A 27,770-nucleotide genomic window follows, 5' to 3' on the forward strand; every position below is an offset into this window, starting at 1 on the left:
ACCAGAAGAAATGGTAGGTCTGTTCAACAAATGAAGTTCGAGAAGTAATAAGAAGGCGAACGACCCTTTGACCCGATTTTTGACGAGCCTACGCGTCTGTCGCTTTCAGAACGCAGTTGGACCCTTAACCAAGAATTAAGTCACATACCTGGATCCATACGTGGATCTTAAACAAAGGGATAAATTGTGGAATCCCTAAGGGTACAAATTCACAAGTCGAACTGCACTTCAAAAATATCTACTGTGCTTTCTCTATTTTACTATAAGGGTCATTCGTACTGCATTTAAAAGTTTATCGTCCTGATGATGGTCTTTGGATTAAACTTGTGAGACCGAAACGTCGACACCACAGTCTATGTCTACACTCTACATCTGACTTTCTGTTTATTTTTATAAGAAGTCATTGTCTTTTTCATTTACAGACTGGACTTTTTCTTATGTATTGATGGATTGATTTTATCGTTTCCTTATACTTAAGATTTTTGTGCATCATTTCTGATCATGAACCCTTGCAAAATTTGAATCTGATTTGAAGAGATAAATAATAAGTTTCTTTAAAAATAACTTTCTGTGTTGCTTCTTATTACTTCTCGAACTTCATTTGTTGAACAGACCTACCATTTCTTCTGGGGTAATTTTTCAAGGCTAGTGTGGTAGCTTTTGTAAGGTCTCAAGTAAAAATTAATCGTTACAACAGTGACTGATTGTTTCGGTCTAAAAGTCTCAAGTAATATAGACTTTATCATATTGTTTTAACAAAAAATTAAAAAAAAATCCCTTGCTGGAACTTTTCCTCAATTATAAATTGTCTGCTCTAACCATTGAGCCACACTTCTCCACTTCTTACAGTGTATCAGGCCTTTACTACAGAATTGTAAGCTGCTGATGGTATCCACTGATGTGGTATCCTCTTTTTACTGTGAATGGCTGGAGACTATGGGCCACTGTCCTACAGCGTCCACCTTGGCCAGTTATGTAGTCATCATGATTGACATCAAACTATCACTGAACACCCAAAGTATGTTTTTTGACAACTTAAAATGTTGAGATCATTGTTGGCAGTCATTGACCCTGTTCAGTATGTGACAATAGTAAATGCCTTGATTCAATGATGGCTACTCTACGGGAATGCCATACACCTTTCGGCCACAGATGCTTTTCTTCACCAACCTGGTAGTACAAAATGCTGCTGGAAGGCTGTCACTCATACCTCTAAAAGGTCACATATTTCGCCAATCCCACATCAGATTCACTGGTTACCAGTTAAAAGCAGGATTTTCTTTAAAGCTATGGTAATTGTTCATAAGGCTGTGTATCAACACTTTCGAGACTTTTTAACCAATACATACTTTTTTATATCCCCTGCAGAGCTCTACATTCTACTCAAGTTTTTTGCCTTAGATTTTAAGTCTACCCCTTGTTAATTCAGATGTAATAGTTAGTGTGGTTTTTAGCGTCATGATTGCTGGGCAAGCATGAACGTTAAAAATACATCTACACACACCAAAGATCATAAACCAAGCGAGTCCTCGTATTTTTAAGCCAAAATGACTTTATTTTACCTTCCCCCCTCTTAAATGTGCTTCTGCTTCATTGCAAGTTAATGGGAAAAATATATTCCCCCATTTATTTTTCAATATCTCCCTCTTTCTGAATGTTGGCATTTATAAATTGGCTACTAACTAACATATTGTCAAGGTAAGTAGACGTGGCATTTAGACTAGTAAATCTATCATTTTAAATCTATAATTTTTTATTTTAAATCTATTATTTTAATCAATAATACTTACCTTGATGATATTTTAACAATCCATACCTTAAATACAATATTTTGGTAACTCAATATTAAAACCACAATATTGTGACATACATTTGTTTGGTTGAAAACGGTTTGACAATGATGGTTTACATAATTGAGAACTTTATTATTCACGTCCTGCTTGATCCTGTCCCAGGCCATCCACTGAACAATTACTGACCAGTCGAGGGGACATATCTTGATTTCCGATAGATTAATCTGACACTAAGGAGCTGATTAAAAGTCTGGCGGTTCAAGAACCACCAGACTCATGGGGGCGCGGCTGTGGTGGTCTCCCCACCACTTTATTATGAGTTGGGTGGTTGGGCCGCCGCAGCCGCCAGGGAATCTTCAGGGGGGTACGTGTGAATGCAAACCAGTTCCTGCACGGCATGGACTTTTCAGTCCATGCTGTGCAGGAACTGTTTTTGGTGTTCCCATTGCAGGTCCCGTTTTTCGAGGCACCACCGTGGGAATGCCCAAAAAAAAAGTCACCAGACAGGAGAAAACTCCTAATCTGACAGGCAGCCTCACCACAAGTTTGGCAATGCAGCGACGTGGCGCACCTGGCGCTGCACCGTCAAACTCGTAATCGGGCCCGAAGTATCTTTGTCTTGGTGAATGCATGGTCTTGCTGTGCTTATCCTGCCTGCGTTGAATGTAGGTGGTGGTGTGTGTTGGGTGCTGTTCTGGCTGGTCAGTCAGCAATGTTGTCAGTGCTTCCCTACTCTTCCAGGTGAAGCAGAGGTATGAGAAGGCTTTGCAGGACCTGAACCGCTATAACCCCAAGTACATGGAGGAGATGGAGACGGTGTTTGAGCAGAGCCAGCAGCACGAGCAGAAGCGTATCCTCTTCCTCAAGGACTCACTGATGACCATCCACGATCACCTGGACATCACCAGCAACGAGAGGTGCGCCACAGCATGGGGGAGGAGAATGAGAGGTGCGCCAAGGGGGTTGGTTGGTGCATATGCAACATTTTATGAAGTGTGAGATAAAGAAACAACTCATTAGAGCGCAAGGTGTTCACCATGGGGGTAGGTTAGATAAAAGGATTCAGGAGGAGCAGGGGTTGGATGAGAGAGGGGGCTCAGCTGGTACATGATGGTGACCCATGGAAAGAAATACAGCTCTGTAGGTGGGAGAGGTAACCACTAGAGAGTTAACCTGGGAGCATTGGTGAACCACATGAACTGCAGATGGAGAAACTTTTAACGGAGTTGTGTCCCAAGAATTAGTGTTTCAGAGAGAAGTGAAGTGACTCCGGACAGGCAGAGAGGGCCACCAGAGGTGCCCTTTGGCAAAAGTAGAAGATGCTTCTCAGAGGCTTTGAGCGGACTGTAAACGATTGTGTGATTTGGAATAGAAAGAGCAGTACAGATTTGGCAGTGAGACGACACATTTGCGATGGCAAGAAGAGAGGGAGAGAGAAAGAGAGAAGATACTTTGGGATGCAATGGAAGCAAGAGAGGGGCACAGTAGTGGAAGAAGAAAGGCAGGCAGCTCATCGGAGCTATGTGGAGTCAATAGAGGTGTGCTGCAGTTTGAGGAGCCGAGAAGTGACTCATGGGAGAAGCACAAGTGTGAGGCAGTGAAATGAGAGAGATGAGAAACTTTGGGGAGCATGGAGGAGGAGCCTGATGAGGGGGAACAGAATGAGAGGGTAAAAAGAGATGAATTAAGTAGACATCATGGACTCATGAGAATTGGTCATTGTAGAAGGGGAAGGAGTTGGCGCTGGGTCAAGCAAAGACCAAGGAATATATAGTGAAGCAAGATGGCACAACTGTGGTATGGGGTATCCAATCACTAAACAAGAGTAGCCAACCTTACATCTATACCATGCGAGAATGGTACCAACAGCGTGTGCGGAGTGAGGGGTTTACTGTGGAGAGGCAGCTATGGGGTGAGAGGGTAGTGGATTTGTTGAACTAATGGCTCATGTCAAAGTGTTTTGTTCATATCTATGGCTTCTGAAGGGGGCCCCAGCACTGTCATTGCTCTCCTGTATCCACAGCATCCAGGCTGTTTATCAGGCTCTGAAGCAGGCCATTGTGTCGGTCAAAGACCAGGATGACCTCAAGTGGTGGCGGAACAGGCATGGCCCTGGGATGATGATGAACTGGCCGCAGTTTGAGGTGAGACGTGCTGTTGGAATAGGTGATAGATGAGCACAATGACCCAGATCTACTTAAATGTTGTGCTGGTGCTCACGCAGCGGGGAGCGCCGCCAATTGCAGCATTGATCAACTTTCCCATGCTAAGTGTTTTAAACCTTGAAAGTTGTCGTTCGAGCAGCAGCAAAACCACTTGGAACTGTGAAGGGCCACCTCTGGTAATATATGCAAAAGGTGCGGATCAGCATAAACACCTATAGGTTTTCTAGCTTTACATCAAAACACTAACAAGTGAAAACAGGTGCAAATAGTGTAAGCATGAGCGGATTTTGCGGATTGGCAATCCGCGAATTTGCGGATTTGCGAACTCGCAATCCGCAAAATCCGCGAATTCCCGCGAATTTGCGGATTTTTTTTTTTTTGTGTTCGCCCGTGTTTCTGCCAGTTCGCGAGGGTTTTTACAATTTCGCAATTTGCGAACTTACCTGTCGGGTTGCAAGTTTTGCGAACTTGTTGTTTCTACGTGTCCAACCTGTTTGGGACACTCTTCTTCATCACTGCCACTCTCTGTCACCACTGCCACTCTCTGACTACTCATGCCACCCTCTGGCCCACCCATGCCACCCTCTGTTTCATCACCACACCCTCTGGTTGTCCAGTGTACATTATTTTCGGCAAAGCAAAGCACACCTTCCCTGCCTCAAGTGACCTGAATTAATTTGGGGCTGATTAATGTGTCACAGAATATTTTTTTAGCTGGCACCTGCTTCCTTAGTGCGCCCTGATTAGTGATCTTTTGCACTTGCTAAGTGCTTTCATTGTTGCAAAATTAGTTACAACACCTGCCCTGCCCCAACTGACAATAATGAATTAGGGGCTGATTAATGGATTTTAACTTCCAGCCTGGCTCCTGCTTGTCTCCCTTAGCTGTAATTCATGACCTTTGTGGCATATGTGTAACTATTCTGAGGTTCAGAGCAGGGTCACATAATAGTTTCAACTGGCAACTGAACTCTGGAGGGGCCCCTCAGGAAGCACTACAGGAAATGGCTACTAATGATGTGCCTGAACTTTTGAACCTGGTAAGTAGTTACTTTCAGTTTTGCTTAGATCGTATTTCTGCAATTTCGCACTTATTCGCGGGGCGCGAACTCACGCGAACAGTGCGAGCAGTGCGAGCAAAATCCGCTGCTCGCGGATTTGCGGATTTTGCAGGAAATTCGCAAATCTCGCGGATTGCGGATTTCCCGAAAATCCGCAAAATCCGCGAGCGGAACGGATTTTCCGCCCATGCCTAAAATAGTGGGGCAAGCAAACATCCACACCAGAAGAGAACAGATGTCATGTGTGCTGGATGCACATCACACATACTATCTGTTTGACCCTTCTGCAGTCATCTGCGTGCAGGGATTGGTACTGGAGGGTATACCAGCAGAATAAAGCCCATAAACAGCAAAAACTCGCCTTAGTGCCATAGCACTAGGACCAACATCATACAAAGCAGCCATTTTTAGAGTGAATGCCACCAGGGGACTCCTTGTATAAGTAAAGCTGCTCTGTCTTTTATCGTCCTTGCAGCGCAGCACAGCACATTTTCAGGATATGCTCCAGTGCGGGAAGGATTGAGGTCTCTGTGCAGACAGAGGTGTCTCCAGAGAGCATTTTGCATCTGTAAGGAGGTGACCGTACTAGGGGCCTTAACTCTGAAGGGGCTTGAACTTCCGGGGGAGGGGGCGGCCTTGGACAAGATTCTAATAGGCGAGGGAGTATCCAAATGTGCACAAACACATACTATCTAAGAGAGGGTCTGAGGGCTACTTTAATGACTCCATACTGGACACATGCCCCCAATAGAACTACTTGCAACAAAAGGTATCCAGGAGTCACAACCCTGTTGTCATACTTTAGACTAACCACTATATGACTAACAAACTAAATTGTGAGTTATATACAATTAATATGTAAACACCACCTAGACACTCGTACCTATGACATACAACCCAGGTAGGAAATTTTTCCCATCAGTTGTCGTTCTGTGCCACCACTATTACATCATTTGGGTTCTCCCTACCCAGGAGTTAGTATGAAGTCTGTCACCCTAGTTAGAAGGTGAGGGCTATATGAGTAGGAGGTGTTGGTAATAGTGTTGTTACTGGGTGGTGTCAGTATGGTGTTGGTGTTTACAACTGAAAAAAAGCAGTGCAAGTGAAAATGAGTTAAGTGAGTAAACAGTGAAAAAACAAGTAAACAAGTAAACAAGTAAACAAGTAGATTTAACATAATATCTACTCAGCAAGTGGTCACTTGCTGAGTAGATATTATGTTAAATCTACTTGTTTTTTCACTGTTCACTTGTTTTTAAACTTAGGGGTCTGAGAGAAAACATTAAAATATCTATTCTACTCAGTTCCACCTAATTTTACTCACTTAACTCATTTTCACTTGCACTGCTTTTTTTCAGTTGTAAACACCAACACCATACTGACACCACCCAGTAACAACACTATTACCAACACCTCCTACTCATATAGCCCTCACCTTCTAACTAGGGTGACAGACTTCATACTAACTCCTGGGTAAGGAGAACCCAAATGATGTAATAGTGGTGGCACAGAACGACAACTGATGGGAAAAATTTCCTACCTGGGTTGTATGTCATAGGTATGAGTGTCTAGGTGGTGTTTACATATTAATTGTATATAACTCACAATTTAGTTTGTTAGTCATATAGTGGTTAGTCTAAAGTATGACAACAGGGTTGTGACTCCTGGATACCTTTTGTTGCAAGTATCCAAATGTGTGCCCTTAATTAATAAGAGAGTGACGCTGTAACATTCAACAGCAGGCGTGGACATAACCCTGTTGTGGCCGACAGGGTACAAGTTAAGGGACTTGCTCTTGTGTCAGAGGTGGCTCCTAGCAGGCAAGAATGAGACCCTGCCATGCCCCACCATGCTTGCCACAGGTAAGGTCCAACCAGTGCTGTGTCTCACAGTGTTATCTAGGCTTAGAACAAGCCTTTTCATTCTTGTGGGAGACTATTTTTTTTTTTTTTTTTTATTTTTTTAATTTTTATAGCGCAACAAATACCCTGGGGTGTCTTGGCGCTGTAGAGCTACTGGGGTCAGTCATCCTCTCACTGGTTAAATAACCACGTTTTTAAGAGCCTGCGGAAGCTCATCAGGTTCGGGGCAGTTTTGATGGAATGTGGCAGAAGATTCCAGAGTTTTGGGGTGGCCACCAAGAAACGTTTATCTCCCCAGGTGGCCGTTCTTGTGCGTGGCACAGTGAGGAGGTTGGTATTGGCCGATCTTAATTGCCGTCTAGGAGTGTATGGCTGAAAGGCTTCCGTCAGGAACCTGGGTCCTATGCCGTGTACTGCCTTATATGCAATGCAGAGGGCCTTGAATTTAATGCGGCTCTCTACTCTCAGCCAGTGGAGTTGACGAATGCCAAGAGTGGTGGAGTTGCGGCGAGGAATGCTCAGGAGAATCCTGGCTGCCGCATTCTGGATGGATTGCAGCTTTGTTATGACACGCTTCTGGGTATGGAGAAAGAGAGCGTTTCCATAATCCATTTTGGAGAAGACTAAGGTAGAGACCAGAGTCTTCCCAGCTGAGGGAGGGAGATAAGGCAGCAGCTTCTTAATCTTTTTCAGAATAAAGAAAGAAGACGACACAACCTTGTTTGTATGAAAGTCAAATACCAACTTGCTGTCAAAAATGATTCCCAGGTTTCTGGCTTTTTCCACTGGGACAGGTGGATAGCCGAGCTTTTCCTGCCACCAGTTAGAAGACCATTCTGGAGAGAGTTTTCCAAAGGTCATAACCTCGGTCTTGTCCGAGTTGAGCCTAAGACAATTAGAGGCCATCCAGGTACTGACCTCAAGCATAGCTCTCTGGAAGTTGGCTGCCACAGCGCAGCCGTCCTTATGGATGCCCAGGACCAGCTGGGTATCATCTGCATAAGATGTTAGCCGTACTCCATGTGCCTTTATTACCCTCGCTAAGTCTGCTACATAAATGTTAAATAGCATGGGACTTAGCGAGGAACCTTGTGGGACTCCACAGGGGAGTACAGAGGTGGGTGAGTAGAAATCTCCCAGCCTTACAGTCTGGGTACGGTCTGCCAGGAAAGATGAAATGAGATCCTTGGCCAGACCGCTTATGCCCAGAGCTGTGACACGGTCGACTAGGGTGACATGGTCGACCGTGTCAAAGGCCGCTGACAAATCCAAAAGGATGAGGACAGCCGCCCCCCCCTGATCCATGATCGCCCTGATCTCGTCAGAGGCCTTAATCAGGGCGGCCTCTGTCCCATGCCCTTTCCTAAAGCCAAACTGCGATTCATCGAGAAGTTGGTGGGTCTCAACGAACTCTGAAAGCTGTCTATTCATCATGGATTCGCATACTTTGGCGGCAAAGGGTAGACACGCAATGAGTCTATAGCTGGCGATGGCTGTAGGGTCTAGGGAGGGTTTTTTCAGAAGGGGTTTTATAACAGCCTTCTTCCATGTACTAGGAAATTGGCCTGTCTGAAATGCAGTGTTGCAGATCTCCATAAGGGGGCGTGCGATCACCTCTGTGAGTTTTTGCATCACAGAAGGAGGGCAAGGGTCCAAAGGGGAACCCGATTTAGTGGATGAAATGAGTGATAACGTCATCAAGTGAGGCAGGTGAAAAACATAAGAAAGGGTCATAATTATGATGAGAAGGTACCTCTTTCACACTACCGCCTCTGTGTTCAGTTTTAATATCCCCTTCAAATGAAGCATATATATCTGCCACCTTTGTGGTGAAGAAGGTGGATAAATCATTACAAAAGGTCTGTGAAGGCTCTACCCCAGGGCCAGAGGGGGGGTGGACAGAGTCGTAACAACGGAGAACAGCTCTCTGGCAGAGTTGGCGGCGGTTTCAATTTGTGCCGAAAAAAAGACCGTTTTTCGGGCCACAATTGCCTTTTTGTAAGTCATAAGGGCATCTTTATAAATTTGTCTGGCTATGGGGCAGTAAGCTTTTCTCCATCGCCTTTCTAGGTTCCTACAGTGTTGGCGATGGAGTCTTAAATCTTCATTATACCAGGCAGCCGAAGGAGATGCTCTGTTAGGTCTCGTAAGTTTTTCTGGGGCCACTAGATCGGCGGCACTTCGGATCCAATCTTGGAAATCTGTAGCTGATAATGCTGAAGAATTTCCTCCCTGAGGATGGGAGGAGGCAAGGGACTCTAGCATCTGAGGAATGTCAGCGTTTTTCCAAGCACGTGTCCCCACCCTAATTCGGGGTCTCGGAAGTGAAGGATGTAATGCCCGTATATTTTGCTGAAATATAATAGCCCTGTGGTCTGACCACGTGATGGGAATAATGTCCAGCACAGAGATGTCAGGATCATTAGTGAACAGGCCATCAAGGGTATGTCCAGCTTGATGTGTAATGCCCTTAACTAATTGGTGAAGTCCTAAATTAGCAAGGTCAGTCGTTAGTTGAATTGTATCAGAATTATCCTTCTCTTCCAAATGAAAATTAAAATCTCCAAGTATCGTGTAATTTTCTGAGCCGACAACATTGTCATTTAGGTCAGAGAGAGTGGAGAGAAAGGCGCTACGAGGGCCAGGGGGTCGGTATAATATTATACCCTTTAGGGCTTGCTTGGGGTTAATGCTAATCGCAAAGGCAGCTGACTCACAATTAGCAGAGTTTATAGGATCAAGTGTGGTCCGGTATTTGTCCTTGTAGATAATTGCAAGGCCACCACCTCTTCCTATGGGCCTATCATGTCTAGCAACGCTATATCCATCTGGGATAGCGTCGCAAAAATCCGGACCAGAGCCGGCATCTGCCCAAGTCTCAGTAGCGAACAATAAATCTAGGTTATGAGCGATGATAAACTCCTTGATGTGAAAACTGTGGCAAGGAAGTGAGCGCGTGTTGATAAGCGCGGCTCGACAGCCATGCGGAGGAGCATTGTTTGGAACGTGAGACGAGATATAATTAGGATCTAGATGGGCTAGAGGGTGGGAATGAGGAAGTTGGTAGCCACAGCCTGGACAGGGGGGGGGGGCTAGTGTTCCTCCCAACAGTGAGAGAGACAGGGGTACAATCCTGATGAGTTTTACCAGGATTCAGCTCTCTTAAGTACAGGGATGAGTACAGCAGTCGGGGACCAGGGGTTATGGCCCTGGGCCGTGTCCGGCCGCGGACGGGCGCAGACGGGCTTGGCTTTGGCGCGGCTTTGGCACGCACCCGCTGCGCCAGCCCGCTGCGCCGTCTGTGGTTAGTGCTCATTTATAGGCTGTGAGGAGGGTGGGAGGCCAGCGCGACTAGAGCGCAGCCCCAGCCCACACCCAAGATGGCGCCCGCCGCAGCCTGCAATCAATGAGAGCAGCTGGCTAGCGAAGGAAAGGTAAGATAGCGTGGAGAGGGGTGTTAGAGTGCCTCTGACTAATTCCCCATTAATCTAATACAATAAAAATGCCCCCAGAAAGATTTTCAGCACGTTTTAAAAATAATGTTAAAAACGAGTGCAGTCACGTTTAAAAGCAGCAGTAACAGGTACTGGTCTCAGGTAGCTCGCAGCCCTAGTGCTCACCCAGGGAGAGCTCAAAAAGGCAGCGAACGGCTGAAAAACGGCCAGCTAAGTAGTCTGGGAGGGCGGGAGGCCAGCGCGACTAGAGCGCAGCCCCAGCCCACACCCAAGATGGCGCCCGCCGCAGCCTGCAATCAATGAGAGCAGCTGGCTAGCAAAGGAAAGGTAAGATAGCGTGGAGAGGGGTGTTAGAGTGCCTCTGACTAATTCCCCATTAATCTAATACAATAAAAATGCCCCCAGAAAGATTTTCTGTGAATATGGCCTGGGATCGCTAGATCTCCAGGACTCTGGTGCGCACTACTATTGAATTATAATCAATGAAGACAATAATCATGTTAATCTTTGTTTTTCCATCAAACAAGTTTAGTCAATAAAGTTTCATTCATGTCATTTATAACATTGCAATCAAATTAATTGTATTCTGAACATCACTAATTCATATACAGTTTAAAAACGTAAAACAGTACAACACAGTTATATTCGTAACCCAATGCATTTCGGGGTCAATGCCCCTTCGTCAGGGGTCTAAAGGAAAAGGAAAAGAAAAGAAAAGAAAGGAGGAAGCTCAATTAGTATTGTTATCTTTATAGTATTAAAATCTACTATTGGAATAATGAGTTAATCCTCTTACCCTAGTAACTGGTTGTCATGGGGGTATTAGTGTTGTAAATTAACATTGAATCTGTAATTCCGGGTGAAACCTAGTTATCTGTGAATAAGTCAAAGCATATGTATAAGATAATATACCTCTCTATACTTGTGTATTTCCTTTATGCATAAAAGCATATAGCTCACCTGATAGGTGGAGATCACGAGGTCAAAATGAAGAGTCCTAATGCATTAAAAGGGAATAAGGCAATATATCATAATCTATTAAACACCCTGTATGCTGTATAATAATGCTCTACAATATCAGCATTTACCTGCGAGTCTAAGATTTGTTCATCACAACTCGCGAAGTTTTTTTTGAATATTTAATTTTTCACGCGCTGAAAAAAAGCCAGACAGTGCATGTTTTAGTCAAGTGTTGTTCCAGTCTTATTTTGTTAATATTACCGCCTAACGCGGGTTGGGATTTGAGCTTACCGGGTAACGCTTTGATGAGCTCCGTGCTCCTTTTGTGCTCGGCGGTTCATAAATCGCTAACGTCTTTAAAATGTAATCACGCTGAAAGAAATTAATCAATGCGTGCCTTAGTGAAATACTATTTGGTTGGACCTTGTTCTTTTATCTCACTAAGCGCGAGATATCTTACAAACTTACCGAGCGGCGCTCAGCTAAACTCCGGATTCACTCGTAACCGGCGTGTTGTGGCACTAACAGCCAGGCTTCCGTAGTCCTATAACTATGTCAAGCCTAGTTTATCGTTATGGAAAAGGGACTAAGCGCGAGAAGGAGAATGTGGCAGCCATTATGGCACCGTTTCGCTAATGAATGTATTAAATGGGGGTTCTTAATCTAACCTAGAGATCTATTTTGGCTGATAGCAAGATTTAAATAGAGATCTGATATATTTACGAATTATTTGCTAGTTGGGGAGGATTTCTGAATTTTTGAGATCATTTGCTGCCAATACTTAAGCTTTCTGTTTATGCTCAAAATAGTAGAATTACCTTTTTACACTAGCTGGGGAAATAATAAAGAATGTGTGAAGAGAATAGTAAATAAAGTGTGGAAAATAGGAAGAAGAAGGAAATGAATGAAATGGGGTGATCAACATTTCAAACACATTTAAGGCATCTCTAGCATAACAGTTTTCTTATGTAAATAGCAGTTCATGTGTGCGTTATACGTGAATGCCAATTTTCTATTGAACAAGATACTCTTGGAGTATATTGTGACAACCTGTAGTAATAGACCACTGTGTTAGTTTCTCCTTTGAGAATTAAAGCTAACATTGTTTTTCTTAAATTAAACAACTGTTGCTGGCTGTTGAAAGCAACTATATATTAAGGATTCATATCTGGGACTTTAATCTTTATGAGTCATGTTTAAACCGAAGATCATAGGAAGCATATCATGTCCAATTTATCGTTAAGCCCATTCGGGGCCACAGTCTTTAGTTTGCGAATCCAGTAAATTTCTCTCCTTAGTAGAGCTTTTGCATTATCTAGCCCCAATCGTTGTGGAACCTGCTCAATAATCTGGAAGCGCATTTGTGCTATAGAGTGATTGTTGTCAGCCCAATGCTTTGCAAGCGGTGATGTCAAATTTTTGTTGCGGATTCTGCTCTTATGCTCTGAGAGACGGATTCTTAGTTTCCTATCAGTTTTGCCGACATATAATAGCCCGCATGGGCATTTGATTGAATATACGACATGTTCTGCATTGCAGTTAGCTGAATGCCTTAATTTGATTTCTTCCCCTGTTTGGGGATGAGACAATTTATTGCCTGTGATGGCGTTGTTGCAATTCTTGCAATTGAAACATTTCCTTGTCCCTTTATGTGTTTCGTCATAAGTTTCCATTTTTTCTGATTTGTTGAGCAATTCTTTTAAGTTTTGGGATCTCTTGTAGGCAAATAGTGGCTTGTGCTCATATAATAGTCCAAAATCACTCTCCATTTGCAGAATATCCCATCTTTTGTTTATAGTTCTTTTGATGTCTCTTGAGGCGGTGGAGTATTTAGATGTAAAGACCATTCTTTTATTCTCCACTTTAGTCTTTTTCTGTAATAGCTCTCCTCGTGGTATTACTTTTACTCTTTCCATTTGTTGGACAATCAGTTTTTCTGGATATCCTCTGTCAAGGTAACATTGTTTCTGAAATTCAAGTTTCTTAGCACAGTCTGCTTGGTCTGATGAAATTCTTTTTATTCTCATGAACTGAGAAATTGGAAGGTTATCCTTTAGAGTCATTGGATGGAAGCTTCCATATTGTAGAGATGTATTTTTGTCGGTGGGTTTTCTATACAGTTCTGTGACAACAACGTTTCCCTTAATTCCCACTGATACATCCAAGAATGGAATTGTCGTGTTGCTAGTTTGGCTGGTGAACTTAACTCTCGGGTTCACTAGATTCAGACTGTCGATATTCCTCTGTAAATCTGTCAGTGGTTTCTTCCAAATTAGGAAAATGTCATCGATATACCTTTTGTAGTATAGTATACCTTCACTCCAAGTTCTATCCTCTAGTATGTATTCAAGTTCCAGTTTGGCCATAAATATATTGGCGTAGATACAGGCTCCTGGGAAACCCATAGCTGTGCCACTTAGCTGGGTATAGTATTCATTTTGCCAACTGAAATAACTATTAGTCAAGCAAAACTCAAGTAGTTGCATAATCAGGTATTTGGTTTCCGTTGGTTTGTCCAATTTTAACAGTGCCCATTCCATGGCTTCAAGGCCCAATTTATGGGGGATCGATGTGTATAATGATACAACATCTATTGTACAAAGAATCAAGTTTTGATTTTCATCCAAATCAATTGAGGTCAAGCTTCTTAGGAAGTGCGATGTATCCTCCAAGTACGTGGGCCAATTCTGTATAAATGCTTGCATGTGCGTATCTATGAAGATTCCCAAGGTTTCAAAAATAGATGAGCAACCTGATACAATAGGTCTGATAGGAGGATTTAACAAGTCTTTGTGCACTTTTGGTAAGAAATAGATTCTTGGTCTCCTTGGGTAAATTTGTCTCAAGTACCTTTTGATTGTCAATGTGATCCAGCCTAATTCCTCTGCTTTATCCAGGATTAAATCCAAACTCTGACATATCTTGTTTGTTGGATCTTGAGGGAGCTTCTGATAAATGTCTGTGTCTTGCACATGCTCGTTTCCTTTGTTAATGTAGAATTCAGTGTCCATGATGACAAGGCCTCCCCCTTTGTCTGCCTTTTGTATAGTAATCTCCTTATTCTTGCTAAGATTACGTAAAGCACTTTGTTCTGCTCGTGTTAAATTTTTTAACTTGCTGTTGTAGCAAATTTTAGTCATATCCGCCTTGACGAGTGTTTCAAATAGATCTAGGCTTTTATGTGAAACTGGTGCCATGAAGGTGCTTTTTGGTTTGAATTGTTCTGCTACATTGTCAGGTGATTCAATAGGATTTAAGATGGTAAAGAAATATTTCAGTCGCAAAACCCTCATGAATTTGAAAAAGGCTATCTCAGTTTCCAGTTCGTTTGTTCGATATGTACTAACAAAAGTGGGTCCTTTGTTCAACAACTGGACTTCAAATTTGGATAATTTATATTTGGAGATGTTGATGACTATACTTTGCTCTGACTCCGTAGTCCTTGTTTTTTCAGTTGTTCCTTCTCTTTTTCTTTTGTCTTGTCCTCTTCTCGTTTTTTGTCTGTGGACTGCGAGATTGTTTGATCCGGTGGTTTGCCAAGATTTGTGCCCTTCTCTAAAAAAGGGTCCATAGAAGAAGTAGATGCTGAATCTATTGTGACTGTTTTTTCAGTGTCCTTTTTTCTTGTCTGGTCCTGTGATAGAGGTTGTCTAGCGGTATTAGTATCTCCATCAGAAACCATACTTTCCTGAGATGAAGATGTTTGAGGCTTTTTCCCAGTGAAACGTCTCTTTGCATAGACCTCTGCCCAAGTATATGCCTCATTTAATTTATAATCGATGGTATCGCGTTTGAATTTCCTCAGTTTGGTTTCTTGTAATTCTTTGCCGTACTTTTCCAATTTAGTATCTATTTCCTCCAAATATTTGTTCCAATCCTCATCTTCAATTCTTTCAGACAGATCTTTCTTGATGTTATAAATTTCTTCCTCCAGGTCTTTTATTGTTTTATAAATATAAATTATCCAAATTTGAAGTCCAGTTGTTGAACAAAGGACCCACTTTTGTTAGTACATATCGAACAAACGAACTGGAAACTGAGATAGCCTTTTTCAAATTCATGAGGGTTTTGCGACTGAAATATTTCTTTACCATCTTAAATCCTATTGAATCACCTGACAATGTAGCAGAACAATTCAAACCAAAAAGCACCTTCATGGCACCAGTTTCACATAAAAGCCTAGATCTATTTGAAACACTCGTCAAGGCGGATATGACTAAAATTTGCTACAACAGCAAGTTAAAAAATTTAACACGAGCAGAACAAAGTGCTTTACGTAATCTTAGCAAGAATAAGGAGATTACTATACAAAAGGCAGACAAAGGGGGAGGCCTTGTCATCATGGACACTGAATTCTACATTAACAAAGGAAACGAGCATGTGCAAGACACAGACATTTATCAGAAGCTCCCTCAAGATCCAACAAACAAGATATGTCAGAGTTTGGATTTAATCCTGGATAAAGCAGAGGAATTAGGCTGGATCACATTGACAATCAAAAGGTACTTGAGACAAATTTACCCAAGGAGACCAAGAATCTATTTCTTACCAAAAGTGCACAAAGACTTGTTAAATCCTCCTATCAGACCTATTGTATCAGGTTGCTCATCTATTTTTGAAACCTTGGGAATCTTCATAGATACGCACATGCAAGCATTTATACAGAATTGGCCCACGTACTTGGAGGATACATCGCACTTCCTAAGAAGCTTGACCTCAATTGATTTGGATGAAAATCAAAACTTGATTCTTTGTACAATAGATGTTGTATCATTATACACATCGATCCCCCATAAATTGGGCCTCGAAGCCATGGAATGGGCACTGTTAAAATTGGACAAACCAACGGAAACCAAATACCTGATTATGCAACTACTTGAGTTTTGCTTGACTAATAGTTATTTCAGTTGGCAAAATGAATACTATACCCAGCTAAGTGGCACAGCTATGGGTTTCCCAGGAGCCTGTATCTACGCCAATATATTTATGGCCAAACTGGAACTTGAATACATACTAGAGGATAGAACTTGGAGTGAAGGTATACTATACTACAAAAGGTATATCGATGACATTTTCCTAATTTGGAAGAAACAACTGACAGATTTACAGAGGAATATCGACAGTCTGAATCTAGTGAACCCGAGAGTTAAGTTCACCAGCCAAACTAGCAACACGACAATTCCATTCTTGGATGTATCAGTGGGAATTAAGGGAAACGTTGTTGTCACAGAACTGTATAGAAAACCCACCGACAAAAATACATCTCTACAATATGGAAGCTTCCATCCAATGACTCTAAAGGATAACCTTCCAATTTCTCAGTTCATGAGAATAAAAAGAATTTCATCAGACCAAGCAGACTGTGCTAAGAAACTTGAATTTCAGAAACAATGTTACCTTGACAGAGGATATCCAGAAAAACTGATTGTCCAACAAATGGAAAGAGTAAAAGTAATACCACGAGGAGAGCTATTACAGAAAAAGACTAAAGTGGAGAATAAAAGAATGGTCTTTACATCTAAATACTCCACCGCCTCAAGAGACATCAAAAGAACTATAAACAAAAGATGGGATATTCTGCAAATGGAGAGTGATTTTGGACTATTATATGAGCACAAGCCACTATTTGCCTACAAGAGATCCCAAAACTTAAAAGAATTGCTCAACAAATCAGAAAAAATGGAAACTTATGACGAAACACATAAAGGGACAAGGAAATGTTTCAATTGCAAGAATTGCAACAACGCCATCACAGGCAATAAATTGTCTCATCCCCAAACAGGGGAAGAAATCAAATTAAGGCATTCAGCTAACTGCAATGCAGAACATGTCGTATATTCAATCAAATGCCCATGCGGGCTATTATATGTCGGCAAAACTGATAGGAAACTAAGAATCCGTCTCTCAGAGCATAAGAGCAGAATCCGCAACAAAAATTTGACATCACCGCTTGCAAAGCATTGGGCTGACAACAATCACTCTATAGCACAAATGCGCTTCCAGATTATTGAGCAGGTTCCACAACGATTGGGGCTAGATAATGCAAAAGCTCTACTAAGGAGAGAAATTTACTGGATTCGCAAACTAAAGACTGTGGCCCCGAATGGGCTTAACGATAAATTGGACATGATATGCTTCCTATGATCTTCGGTTTAAACATGACTCATAAAGATTAAAGTCCCAGATATGAATCCTTAATATATAGTTGCTTTCAACAGCCAGCAACAGTTGTTTAATTTAAGAAAAACAATGTTAGCTTTAATTCTCAAAGGAGAAACTAACACAGTGGTCTATTACTACAGGTTGTCACAATATACTCCAAGAGTATCTTGTTCAATAGAAAATTGGCATTCACGTATAACGCACACATGAACTGCTATTTACATAAGAAAACTGTTATGCTAGAGATGCCTTAAATGTGTTTGAAATGTTGATCACCCCATTTCATTCATTTCCTTCTTCTTCCTATTTTCCACACTTTATTTACTATTCTCTTCACACATTCTTTATTATTTCCCCAGCTAGTGTAAAAAGGTAATTCTACTATTTTGAGCATAAACAGAAAGCTTAAGTATTGGCAGCAAATGATCTCAAAAATTCAGAAATCCTCCCCAACTAGCAAATAATTCGTAAATATATCAGATCTCTATTTAAATCTTGCTATCAGCCAAAATAGATCTCTAGGTTAGATTAAGAACCCCCATTTAATACATTCATTAGCGAAACGGTGCCATAATGGCTGCCACATTCTCCTTCTCGCGCTTAGTCCCTTTTCCATAACGATAAACTAGGCTTGACATAGTTATAGGACTACGGAAGCCTGGCTGTTAGTGCCACAACACGCCGGTTACGAGTGAATCCGGAGTTTAGCTGAGCGCCGCTCGGTAAGTTTGTAAGATATCTCGCGCTTAGTGAGATAAAAGAACAAGGTCCAACCAAATAGTATTTCACTAAGGCACGCATTGATTAATTTCTTTCAGCGTGATTACATTTTAAAGACGTTAGCGATTTATGAACCGCCGAGCACAAAAGGAGCACGGAGCTCATCAAAGCGTTACCCGGTAAGCTCAAATCCCAACCCGCGTTAGGCGGTAATATTAACAAAATAAGACTGGAACAACACTTGACTAAAACATGCACTGTCTGGCTTTTTTTCAGCGCGTGAAAAATTAAATATTCAAAAAAAACTTCGCGAGTTGTGATGAACAAATCTTAGACTCGCAGGTAAATGCTGATATTGTAGAGCATTATTATACAGCATACAGGGTGTTTAATAGATTATGATATATTGCCTTATTCCCTTTTAATGCATTAGGACTCTTCATTTTGACCTCGTGATCTCCACCTATCAGGTGAGCTATATGCTTTTATGCATAAAGGAAATACACAAGTATAGAGAGGTATATTATCTTATACATATGCTTTGACTTATTCACAGATAACTAGGTTTCACCCGGAATTACAGATTCAATGTTAATTTACAACACTAATACCCCCATGACAACCAGTTACTAGGGTAAGAGGATTAACTCATTATTCCAATAGTAGATTTTAATACTATAAAGATAACAATACTAATTGAGCTTCCTCCTTTCTTTTCTTTTCTTTTCCTTTTCCTTTAGACCCCTGACGAAGGGGCATTGACCCCGAAATGCATTGGGTTACGAATATAACTGTGTTGTACTGTTTTACGTTTTTAAACTGTATATGAATTAGTGATGTTCAGAATACAATTAATTTGATTGCAATGTTATAAATGACATGAATGAAACTTTATTGACTAAACTTGTTTGATGGAAAAACAAAGATTAACATGATTATTGTCTTCATTGATTATAATTCAATAGTAGTGCGCACCAGAGTCCTGGAGATCTAGCGATCCCAGGCCATATTCACAGTTTACTTAGTTCAGCAGGCACTAATCTGGTGCTGCACACATACCGAGCAAATTTGAAATAGATTTGATAAAATTGAGTGCTATACCCTCACCCCCATACATACCCCAGAAAGATTTTCAGCACGTTTTAAAAATAATGTTAAAAACGAGTGCAGTCACGTTTAAAAGCAGCAATAACAGGTACTGGTCTCAGGTAGCTCGCAGCCCTAGTGCTCACCCAGATCAAGGACTTACCTTTCCAATCCTCTGCATAGAAAATAAGGGGCAGTGTCTGGGTTTTGTGGTGGAGGAACCAAGAACCAAATGCCAGCCTATTACACTGACCAATCATCAGTCATTCCTGCTCCTGAGGAAGACAGCACCAAAATGTATTCTGATTTGATAACAGGAAGATGTGCAGCTCCTTGTTAATAAACATGCTTTGAAACTCCTCCTCAGGAGGACATGCTGTAACACATGCTGTTGTCCTCCTCTTCCTCAGGAGTGGAACCCGGAGAAAGAGAGACAGATCGTAAAAAAGAAAAAAGCGAAAGAGCCGGACAAGGTGAGACTGCGCAGCATCACCCCGACCGAAGGCAGGTGAGAGAACAGCGATGCTAAGAGTGGGAAGGGGAGCCAGTGTTTGGAGGTCTGGGGCTACAATGTTCCTCTGTGAATGAAGGCCAAGGTTTAGTAACACGTTGAAATGGATTTGCATTGTGACACAAATCGGTGCAAAGTGTTGTTTTAGTATTTACTTTCCAGAGCAAAACTTGTTTTGTGCTCTAAAGTAACCGTAAAGTGATGCAAAGTAGTCTTACGCACTACTTTACATCAAGGGCTTGTTCCTTGCACCTTGAGTATGTCCATTCAGCTAACCATGGTAAAGGTCCCTGATGTATTGGAATGAAAGCACACCATTGCAGACAGAATGAAACACCAACACCAAGCAGAAAAATACTCGTATGTGACAAAGTAAAGCCTACTATTTCTATATTTTAAAGTATTCAATAACAAATGAAATAAACCATAGGTGATGGAATGATACACAAGATGCCAATAGTGAGGTGAGAGAGAAATACTGCTCTGGGCGGAGCTAATGCCCATCCATGCATATGTTAAAGAATGCATATTTTAAACAAGAGGTCGTGGACAGATGCACTGTATAACCAGACCTAAAACATGCCAGCAAGGGTAGACGACATTTCATCTTGCATTGGCTATTGTGACAAGATGCACTGCAGTTTGGCAACTCCCAATGGCAATATGGAAGCATATTTATGTCTCATACTGCAAGTGACAGTGCACAGGATGTACAGATCTGCCCTGGGCTATATATAGTATATTGTGTGACATGATGCCGACCTTTGAACTGTACACGTTTATGCAAAGTTTTAGCTCAACATGTGTCAAGATGGCAAGTCTGATGTTCTCATTTTGGCCCTTGAAAAACGTTATTGCCTTTCACATATATCGCTCTCTCATCGCAGCGTCATCTTTGCAGGTTTGACATTTTGAAATCTCTGATTGTCTCATTATACAGATCACTTATGCGTGCCAATTATAGGTGCATTATTATTGTTCCTAACATTGCCATGTTAGCTCGTCCTCATATTCATATTCAGTCCCGCTCCCCCGCCCCCTCACCCCCCAACCAATCTTAGGCCCAACTACCCCCTTCCCTGCCCCTTCGCTGCTGTCTCCTATGGTCACCGGATGAGCCCTATCGATCACTTCCATTGCCCCTTGTTGGGTATTTCTGTGTCACTCTGCCACCCCCTTCCTGTTCTATTCCCCCTCAGTGCTTAGGCTTCTAAGGGTCCTCATCCCCTGATACCTGCTCTATTTCCCCCTCCTGATTCTGCCTCCAGAGACTTGCCTATCGTGATGGCCCTTCAGGGGTAGTAGCTTCAGGGTCATCGCTCCTTATTTCTTCAGTCAGCACCTCCCATGCCTGATCCCTCTCCAACCTGCCCAGGCCCCTTTGCAAGCACGATTCTGCCCTCGCACCCCGCCCATTTCACTAACTCTCGCTTTTACCTATGTATACTGGGGCCATTCAGGGCCTTTCATCTACTAGTAATTTCCCACTTTGCCAGTATGAAGGCAAGGTCCTGAAACTTGTCAATGACCATCGTCTTAGCTGTATGTGGGAACAGGTTGAGCAGGACATGTGCTGGTGTACATGGGACTACCCGTTCTCCCTTGTTACCTCCTGCCAATATTGCGTCAGGGACTGGCAGCTCCATATCATATGGATAAAATTCGCCCCTCGTTCTTTACACCTCAGGCATTCAGCATCCTCTCTGTGAAAGAACCGGTTAATACGTTCCGGTGTTATGTACGCTCGGTGCAGCATGTAGAAGCTAATTAGACTGAAGCCTGCATTTCGAAATACCTTATTTGTTCGTAATAGAATGTTCTTCCAGTCCTTGTCTTCCAGTGGTCTGCCTATGTCTTCCACCCACCGATGTCTCAACCGGTCTAGCGGCTCAACAGAGTCCTGCACTATGGCCGTGTACAGGCATGTGACAGCTTTTATGGTCCCCCCTGCCAGGCCTATGTATTCGCAGGTGGCATGTCGTGGTGGTTCAGTCGTACCCATGCTCCAGTGCCGCCGCATTGCCCCCGTGAATGTCCCATAGAGTAGAAAGTGTCCCTCTGGAATGACCCAATCTGTACTGAACTCTTTAAAGGGGAGTAGCTCCCCGTCCCTGTATAGGTCACCCACTTTCGTGGCTCCGGCTGTTCCCAATCGTCTATCCCTCTCCATTGTCCCCCATATGGGAGCGCCCCCAGTAGTGCCAGTGGCAATTCCAGTGAGTACGGGCGTCGTGACCTAGTCTTCTGTAGACACCTGCCCCAGCATCGGTGTATCGCTTTGTGTTTGTTACTTTGGACATGCCTTGGCTTCACAGTCCCCAGCAGGGTGCGTAACACATCCAATCTATCCGGGGTGAAGGGAGGCGTTCCCCTGTCCGGTGTCAGGCTCCCTGCCACCCACTGCATGAATCTCTGCAATTGCCTTGCCAGGTAATATGCCTCCATGTCAGGCACGGCTAGGCCCCCTTCTGACTGTGTCCTTTTCAGCATGGTTAGGGCAACCCTCCTTCTGCCCGTCCCCCATATAAATGCAGAGATGCATCAATCTAACACTCGGAACCATGCCCCTAGTATCCACACCGGCAGTGTGGTGAAAAAGTATAATAATCTGGGGAGAGCCACCATTTTTAGAAGGGAAATACGGTCTGCCATCGAGAGGGGGAGTCTTCGCCGGAATGTTATGTTGTCCTTGAGAGACCGTAATGCACCCCCTACATTCCCTTCTTGCACATCCGCCATAAAGTGGCACACCTTCACTCCCAGATACCAAACGCATCGGGGGAAGCGCAGTTCTCCCAGGCCTTCTGGTGGTGGCGTGCCGGTCTCTATTGGTAACTGCTGGGACTTCTGCCAGCTAACCCATAGTCCCGACAGTGCACCAAACTCTTCCATCATATTCTTTGCCCCACGTAACCCCCCTCCGCGTGCTTTAGGAAGAGCAGGAGATCATCAGCAAACAACGCTATGTAGTGTATTTGCCCTCCCAGCTGGAGTCCTCTGTACTCTGCCCCAGATCATGGCCTACACGCTAGTGGCTCTACGGCCAGTGCAAACAGCAACGGGGAGAGGGTGCACCTCTGGCATATGCCCCTCTCCACTCGGTACTGTGCGGATATTGTGCGTCCCGTGCAGCCCCTCGCCACCGGGTCAGAGTATAACAGTCACACTCATCTTATGAAGTCCTGCCCAACCCCCATCTTTGACAGGATGGTGTAGAGAAACCCCCATTCAAGACTATTAAATGCCTTCTCTATATCTATTGCGAATATCGCACCCTCCCGCTCTTCTGTCGCGCCTAGCTCTATGATGGAAAGTAGGCGGCGTATGTACAGGGTTGTATTTCTGCTTTTGATGAAGCCAGCCTGGTTTGGGTGCACCAGGGACTTCATATGTGGGAGTAACCTCATTGCCAGTAGCTTACTTAGGATTTTGAAGTCGAGGTTCAGCATCGACAGGGGCCTGTACGCCGTACACTCAAGGGGGGACTTATAAGGCTTAAGCAACAGAATAACCACCGCCTCTCTCCCCAGCCTCTGCATACATCTCTACTAGCCTAGGAGCCAACTCCTCCACATACGCTGTATAAAACTCCTTAGGGAGCCCATCTGAGCCTGGGGTTTTCCCTCTTGCCAGCTCCTTAATACCCACCATGATTTCACATGCCGATAGTTCTGCCTCTAGTTGGTCTACGTCCTCCTCTGACAGAGTGTGGAGAGGCAGTTCCGACAAGTACTCTTCTATGTCCCCTTCCCTCCTAGGCCCAGAACGTTTATAAAACTGTCCATAGCAGCTATGTGATGTGCTGGGTCTGCTATTTCAATTATGGCATTCCCCCTATGGGTGGGGTTGGCCAGCCATGCCAACAGTCTGCCCGCCTTATCCCTCTCAGCATGGGTCCTATCTGTGTACCCTTTAAAGTCAAAACACCTCAAGCTTTTCTCTTGCACAACTACATCTTCCTTCGCCTCCAGCAACTCCTGGCGGAGTTTGGGTTGGTTCGGGCGTCTGAGTTCAATCTCCCTAAACGGTCGATCTGCCCTTTCAATATCTGGAAGCAACGTTCGCCGTAACCCGATGAACGTTGCCATGCACCGCCCCTGATTACTGCCTTAAAGGCCTCCCATTCCGTTATCCTGGAGTCAGTGGAGTGAGCATTATCCTCCAAGTATGTCACAAACAATATGGCCCCTAATCTCATGTAAAAACACATGGTCCTCCAGGGCCTTGGGCTTGAGGCGCCATATGGGGATGGGTTGCTGTTGTGTCCCCCAGTGTAGTCTAATCAATATCGCGTGGTGGTCTGACACAGTACGGGGTTAGGTATTCTGTGCCCTAAAGCTGTGCATGCATGTCTGGCGAACATAAAAATGTACATCGCCGCACATGTAAGTTGTGAACATATGAGAGGTGGGAGTATTCCTTTTCTAGTGGGTGGGTAAGTCTCCACATTTCCACAAGCCCCCATCGGGTCTGTCAGTCCCTAAAAGCCTTGGCTGTTCTATGGACCGGGAGAATCGCAGAGAGATGGGTGGGATCGATCAAGTTCCGGGTCTGCAATACAGTTAAAGTCCCCCCCAATGATGATCGAGCCAAGCCAGATATGTGGAGGGCCAGGATCCCAGACAGCTCTTCTAGAAAGGCCCCCTGGTCTATGTTCGGTCCATATATGTTTATTAACATTACATCCTGCCCATCCAACCTCCCTGTTTCTATTAAGTAGCGGCCCTCTGGATCTACTTTGTGTCCCGTATGCTGTAATGGGACCCCCGCCCATACCCAAATAAATATCCCCCTTGCGAACGCCGAGAATGATGTATAGTACACCTGTCTTCTCCATTACCAGTGTAATGATGCTCCTTCAGAGGTCAGAGTGTGTGTTTCCTGCAACATTGCTATGTGAATCCCCAACCTGTTCAAATGGGAGAACATTTTCTAGCGCTTATGCATGGAGTGAATAGGAGGTTATACGTCATCTGTTTCGGCATTACAATTTGCCTTTCCCCCCTCCTCCTCCTGACTTCCACCTACACAACCAGCTTCCAGCGACTTGTTTTGAGTGATGTGATCCTTACTAATGCAGCTCATGTCCCCTTTTGGTAGACAGCAGTGCCCCCAACTTATAACTATGTAAACACCCCAACACCCCCTCCCAAGGACAAGTGAGGAATCTTCCCCTCATCCAAACTACGCTATTGTGTGCAACTAGAACAAGTGTCCACATTTCGGGTAGTGATGAGGCTAGTGCTCACCTGGAAGAAAGCCTTTCCCCCACCCACCCGGATCCCCCCATCCAGTGCTCAATGCATAAAAAAATCATGTTGTCCATTCCGGGCCCCCCATCCTCTCATGCAAGCCCATGGTCGGGTAATCTCGACCCCCCCCCCCCTGCTCAAGAGTCCGACTTGTACTTGCCTGTCGTGTGACCTTCAGATGTCATCTGCCATTCTAGGAGTCACCTCAGGAAGGATCTGGCTGGCCTCCCCAATTGTGCTGGAGCTTGTGTTGGAGTCTGATTCTCTTGGGTCCTCCCCATACAATGAGGAGGTGCCTCATGCTCCGTGGGACCTCACTGATGCTATTGTTGCTACTGCTCTCTCCCTGTCTTGTCAAGATTCCACCTCCGTTGTTAGACACTTGAATTTCCTCCCTCTTCCTGGGGGTGTTGAGGAGTCTTGCTCTGGCTTTTCCTGTCCTTCGCCTCTCCGTTCTTGTGGGCCCTGCTCTTCAAACCAGTCCCATACTTCCTGTGGCATGTTAAAGAACTTTGGGGCATATTATCAAGCAGGGCATTAAAATTATCGCAGTTTTAGCGGCAGAAAACTGCCGCTGAAGCGGAGATAATGGACTTGATAATATGCCCTGGAGAATTCCAATAGAAGACCACGTTCACACCAGAGCATGGGTTTCTATTGGAATTCACAAGGCTATATTATCAAGCCCATTATCGCCGCTTTAGCGGCAATTTTCAGCCGCTAAAGCGGCGATAAATAAAACGCCCTGCTTGATAATATGCCCCTTAGTCCCCTCGGGAGATATAATCTGAAGCTTGGCCAGGAACACTATGGAGTATGGTATTCCCATTTGTCTCAATTTTCATTTGACTGAGACGTAGGATGCTCTCTGTCTCACATCCCTAGGAAAGTCTGGAAAGATCCTAACAGTGCTGTTGTCTATTTTGAGGTGTCCTTCAATAGGTGTGTGGCTCAACACGGGATCTCTGTCCTTGTCGAAAAGTAGCCGCGCTACTACTGTGCTTGGTGGCCTCCCAGGTGGGAGCGCCCTGGCAGGGACCCTGTGCGCCCATTCCAAGTCAAAGTAAGGGGACAGGCCCTCCTCTGCCACCTCAGTGGGGATCCAGTTTTCGAGGTAGGCAACCATGTTGTTCCCTTTGACTTTTTCTAGCCGTCCAATAACTCCTATGCCGTATGTCGTTGCGCCTCGCTCTATTTTCCGTGTCCTCACCTCCAGCACGTGCTCCATTATTTCAATGCCCCTGAGTTTGTGGGTAGTCGTGGTCACCTGTGGCTTCAGGTCTCTGACATCCCCTTCAACCATCATAACTCGGTCAGCTAGCTTCCTATGATCCGCCCTCAGCAGGCCCAGGTCTTCCCAGGAGTTTATCAATTTTAGATTCTCGACGTTTCTATGGCCTGCAGGATGTCGTAGAGAGATGGGTCATCATGGGTTTCTTTCCTTTCACTGCGGGCCCCCGTCCGCAGCCATAACTCACCAGGATCTTTCCCTGTCGGCTCCTGCTGCTCTGTGTCCTGCCTTTTGGAGACTTTCTCCATGGTGATGGTTTTCCACAGGGAAGGGCTTTCTTTCCCCTGATGCCTCCGTTCAGGCCTCGCCCAGGGGTTCACGCACCCTCGGTGTCGTCAATCCTGTCACCGCAGGCACCTTCCTGTGCCGTGCAGTCGACCATGGTCGCTGGTCCTGGGGTTGTTGCCGCTACTCTCTCGCTGAGCTCCAAGCGCCCTCTATCAGGGCCGCTCTTGGTGTCCACTCTGGGCAGCCCCGTCCCTCCGCCACTTGCCCTCCAGTAGTAGTCGCGCTGAACCGCCCTCAGCCGCTGTCTCCACCGTCTAGAATTTGCTGGGGCACTACTATATCATGTGACCCTTAGTTTGTCATGCCAGAACCTCCCTTGGTGCATTTCCTACTATGTAGGCTCCATGGCTTCAAATATAGACCTCCACCTACTAGGGCAACAGTCTGTCTCGCCTGTCACTCCTCTCTCCTCGCTGTTTATTCTCACCACCTCCCTCAGTGCAGGCCCCTTATCTTCAGTGCTCTGTGTGGGCCGCCCTGCTGCCACCTGCAGTTGTTAGGCCCCTTTCCTCGATGCACAGGCTGTCCCTGGTGCTCTCTCTCCTCACCGCATGCGGGGAGCCGCAAGCCCAAGCCTCTCTGTCTTCCGGTGCCCTATGTGGGATTGGATCTCTACGATTACGAGCGGGCCGCCTGCGTCCCCAATTTACTGGGGGAGAATGTTTGCATTGTCAGCATTCCATCCATCATTTGTTTGCTGTAACACTTTTCCCCCTAAGTGGGATGGGTACGCCCAGACGTGGGTCCCTTGCTCACTGTGCCACTGGATTCAAGCTAGCATGGCTGAAGAAGGGTGACATACCCTGAAACCAGTTCCAGGATGCTTGTTTCCGGTCCAGGGATGACCTGGCCTGGCAGTTCGGTCTGGACTGTTCCCATTGGGCACAGAGTCAAGACTGATTTGCATATGGCTGGGTCCAAACTGGGGTGGTGTAGTGGGCAAAATAACAATGGATTTAATCCAGATCTTTTGACTGGGGGAAAATGTTTACATTGTCAGCATTTTGTCCATCATTCGTTTACTTTAACCCAATCCACTGGTGGCAGTCCTCTAGGCTCCCCGCACCACCTCTAGGCACTCTTGGGACCCTTTGCGCAGCTCTCTTCCGGGCCCTCCTCCTCTGTGCCTCCTAACTGACTTCAGGGGCTGCGTGGATTCCAGAC

General features: G+C 44.5%; 1 protein-coding gene across 6 annotated transcripts in view; it reads left to right on the plus strand.

Annotated features, from left to right (window-relative positions):
- The window catches only part of LOC147701488 (protein kinase C and casein kinase II substrate protein 3-like), a 267,515-nt gene that overhangs the window by 192,367 nt on the left and 47,378 nt on the right, over positions 1-27,770 (plus strand). For 5 of the 6 annotated variants that reach the window (XM_086930170.1, XM_086930167.1, XM_086930171.1 and 2 more), the window contains exons 6-8: positions 2,535-2,710; positions 3,817-3,937; positions 19,675-19,772. In XM_086930170.1, the coding sequence (XP_086786296.1) occupies positions 2,535-2,710; positions 3,817-3,937; positions 19,675-19,772 (395 nt within the window). The remainder of the gene's footprint in view (positions 1-2,534; positions 2,711-3,816; positions 3,938-19,674; positions 19,773-27,770) is intronic. The other variant, XM_086930172.1, reaches the window with a different exon arrangement.

The sequence above is a fragment of the Lissotriton vulgaris genome, chromosome 7 (assembly GCF_964263255.1).
Source record: "Lissotriton vulgaris chromosome 7, aLisVul1.2, whole genome shotgun sequence".
NCBI classification, from domain to species: domain Eukaryota; kingdom Metazoa; phylum Chordata; class Amphibia; order Caudata; family Salamandridae; genus Lissotriton; species Lissotriton vulgaris.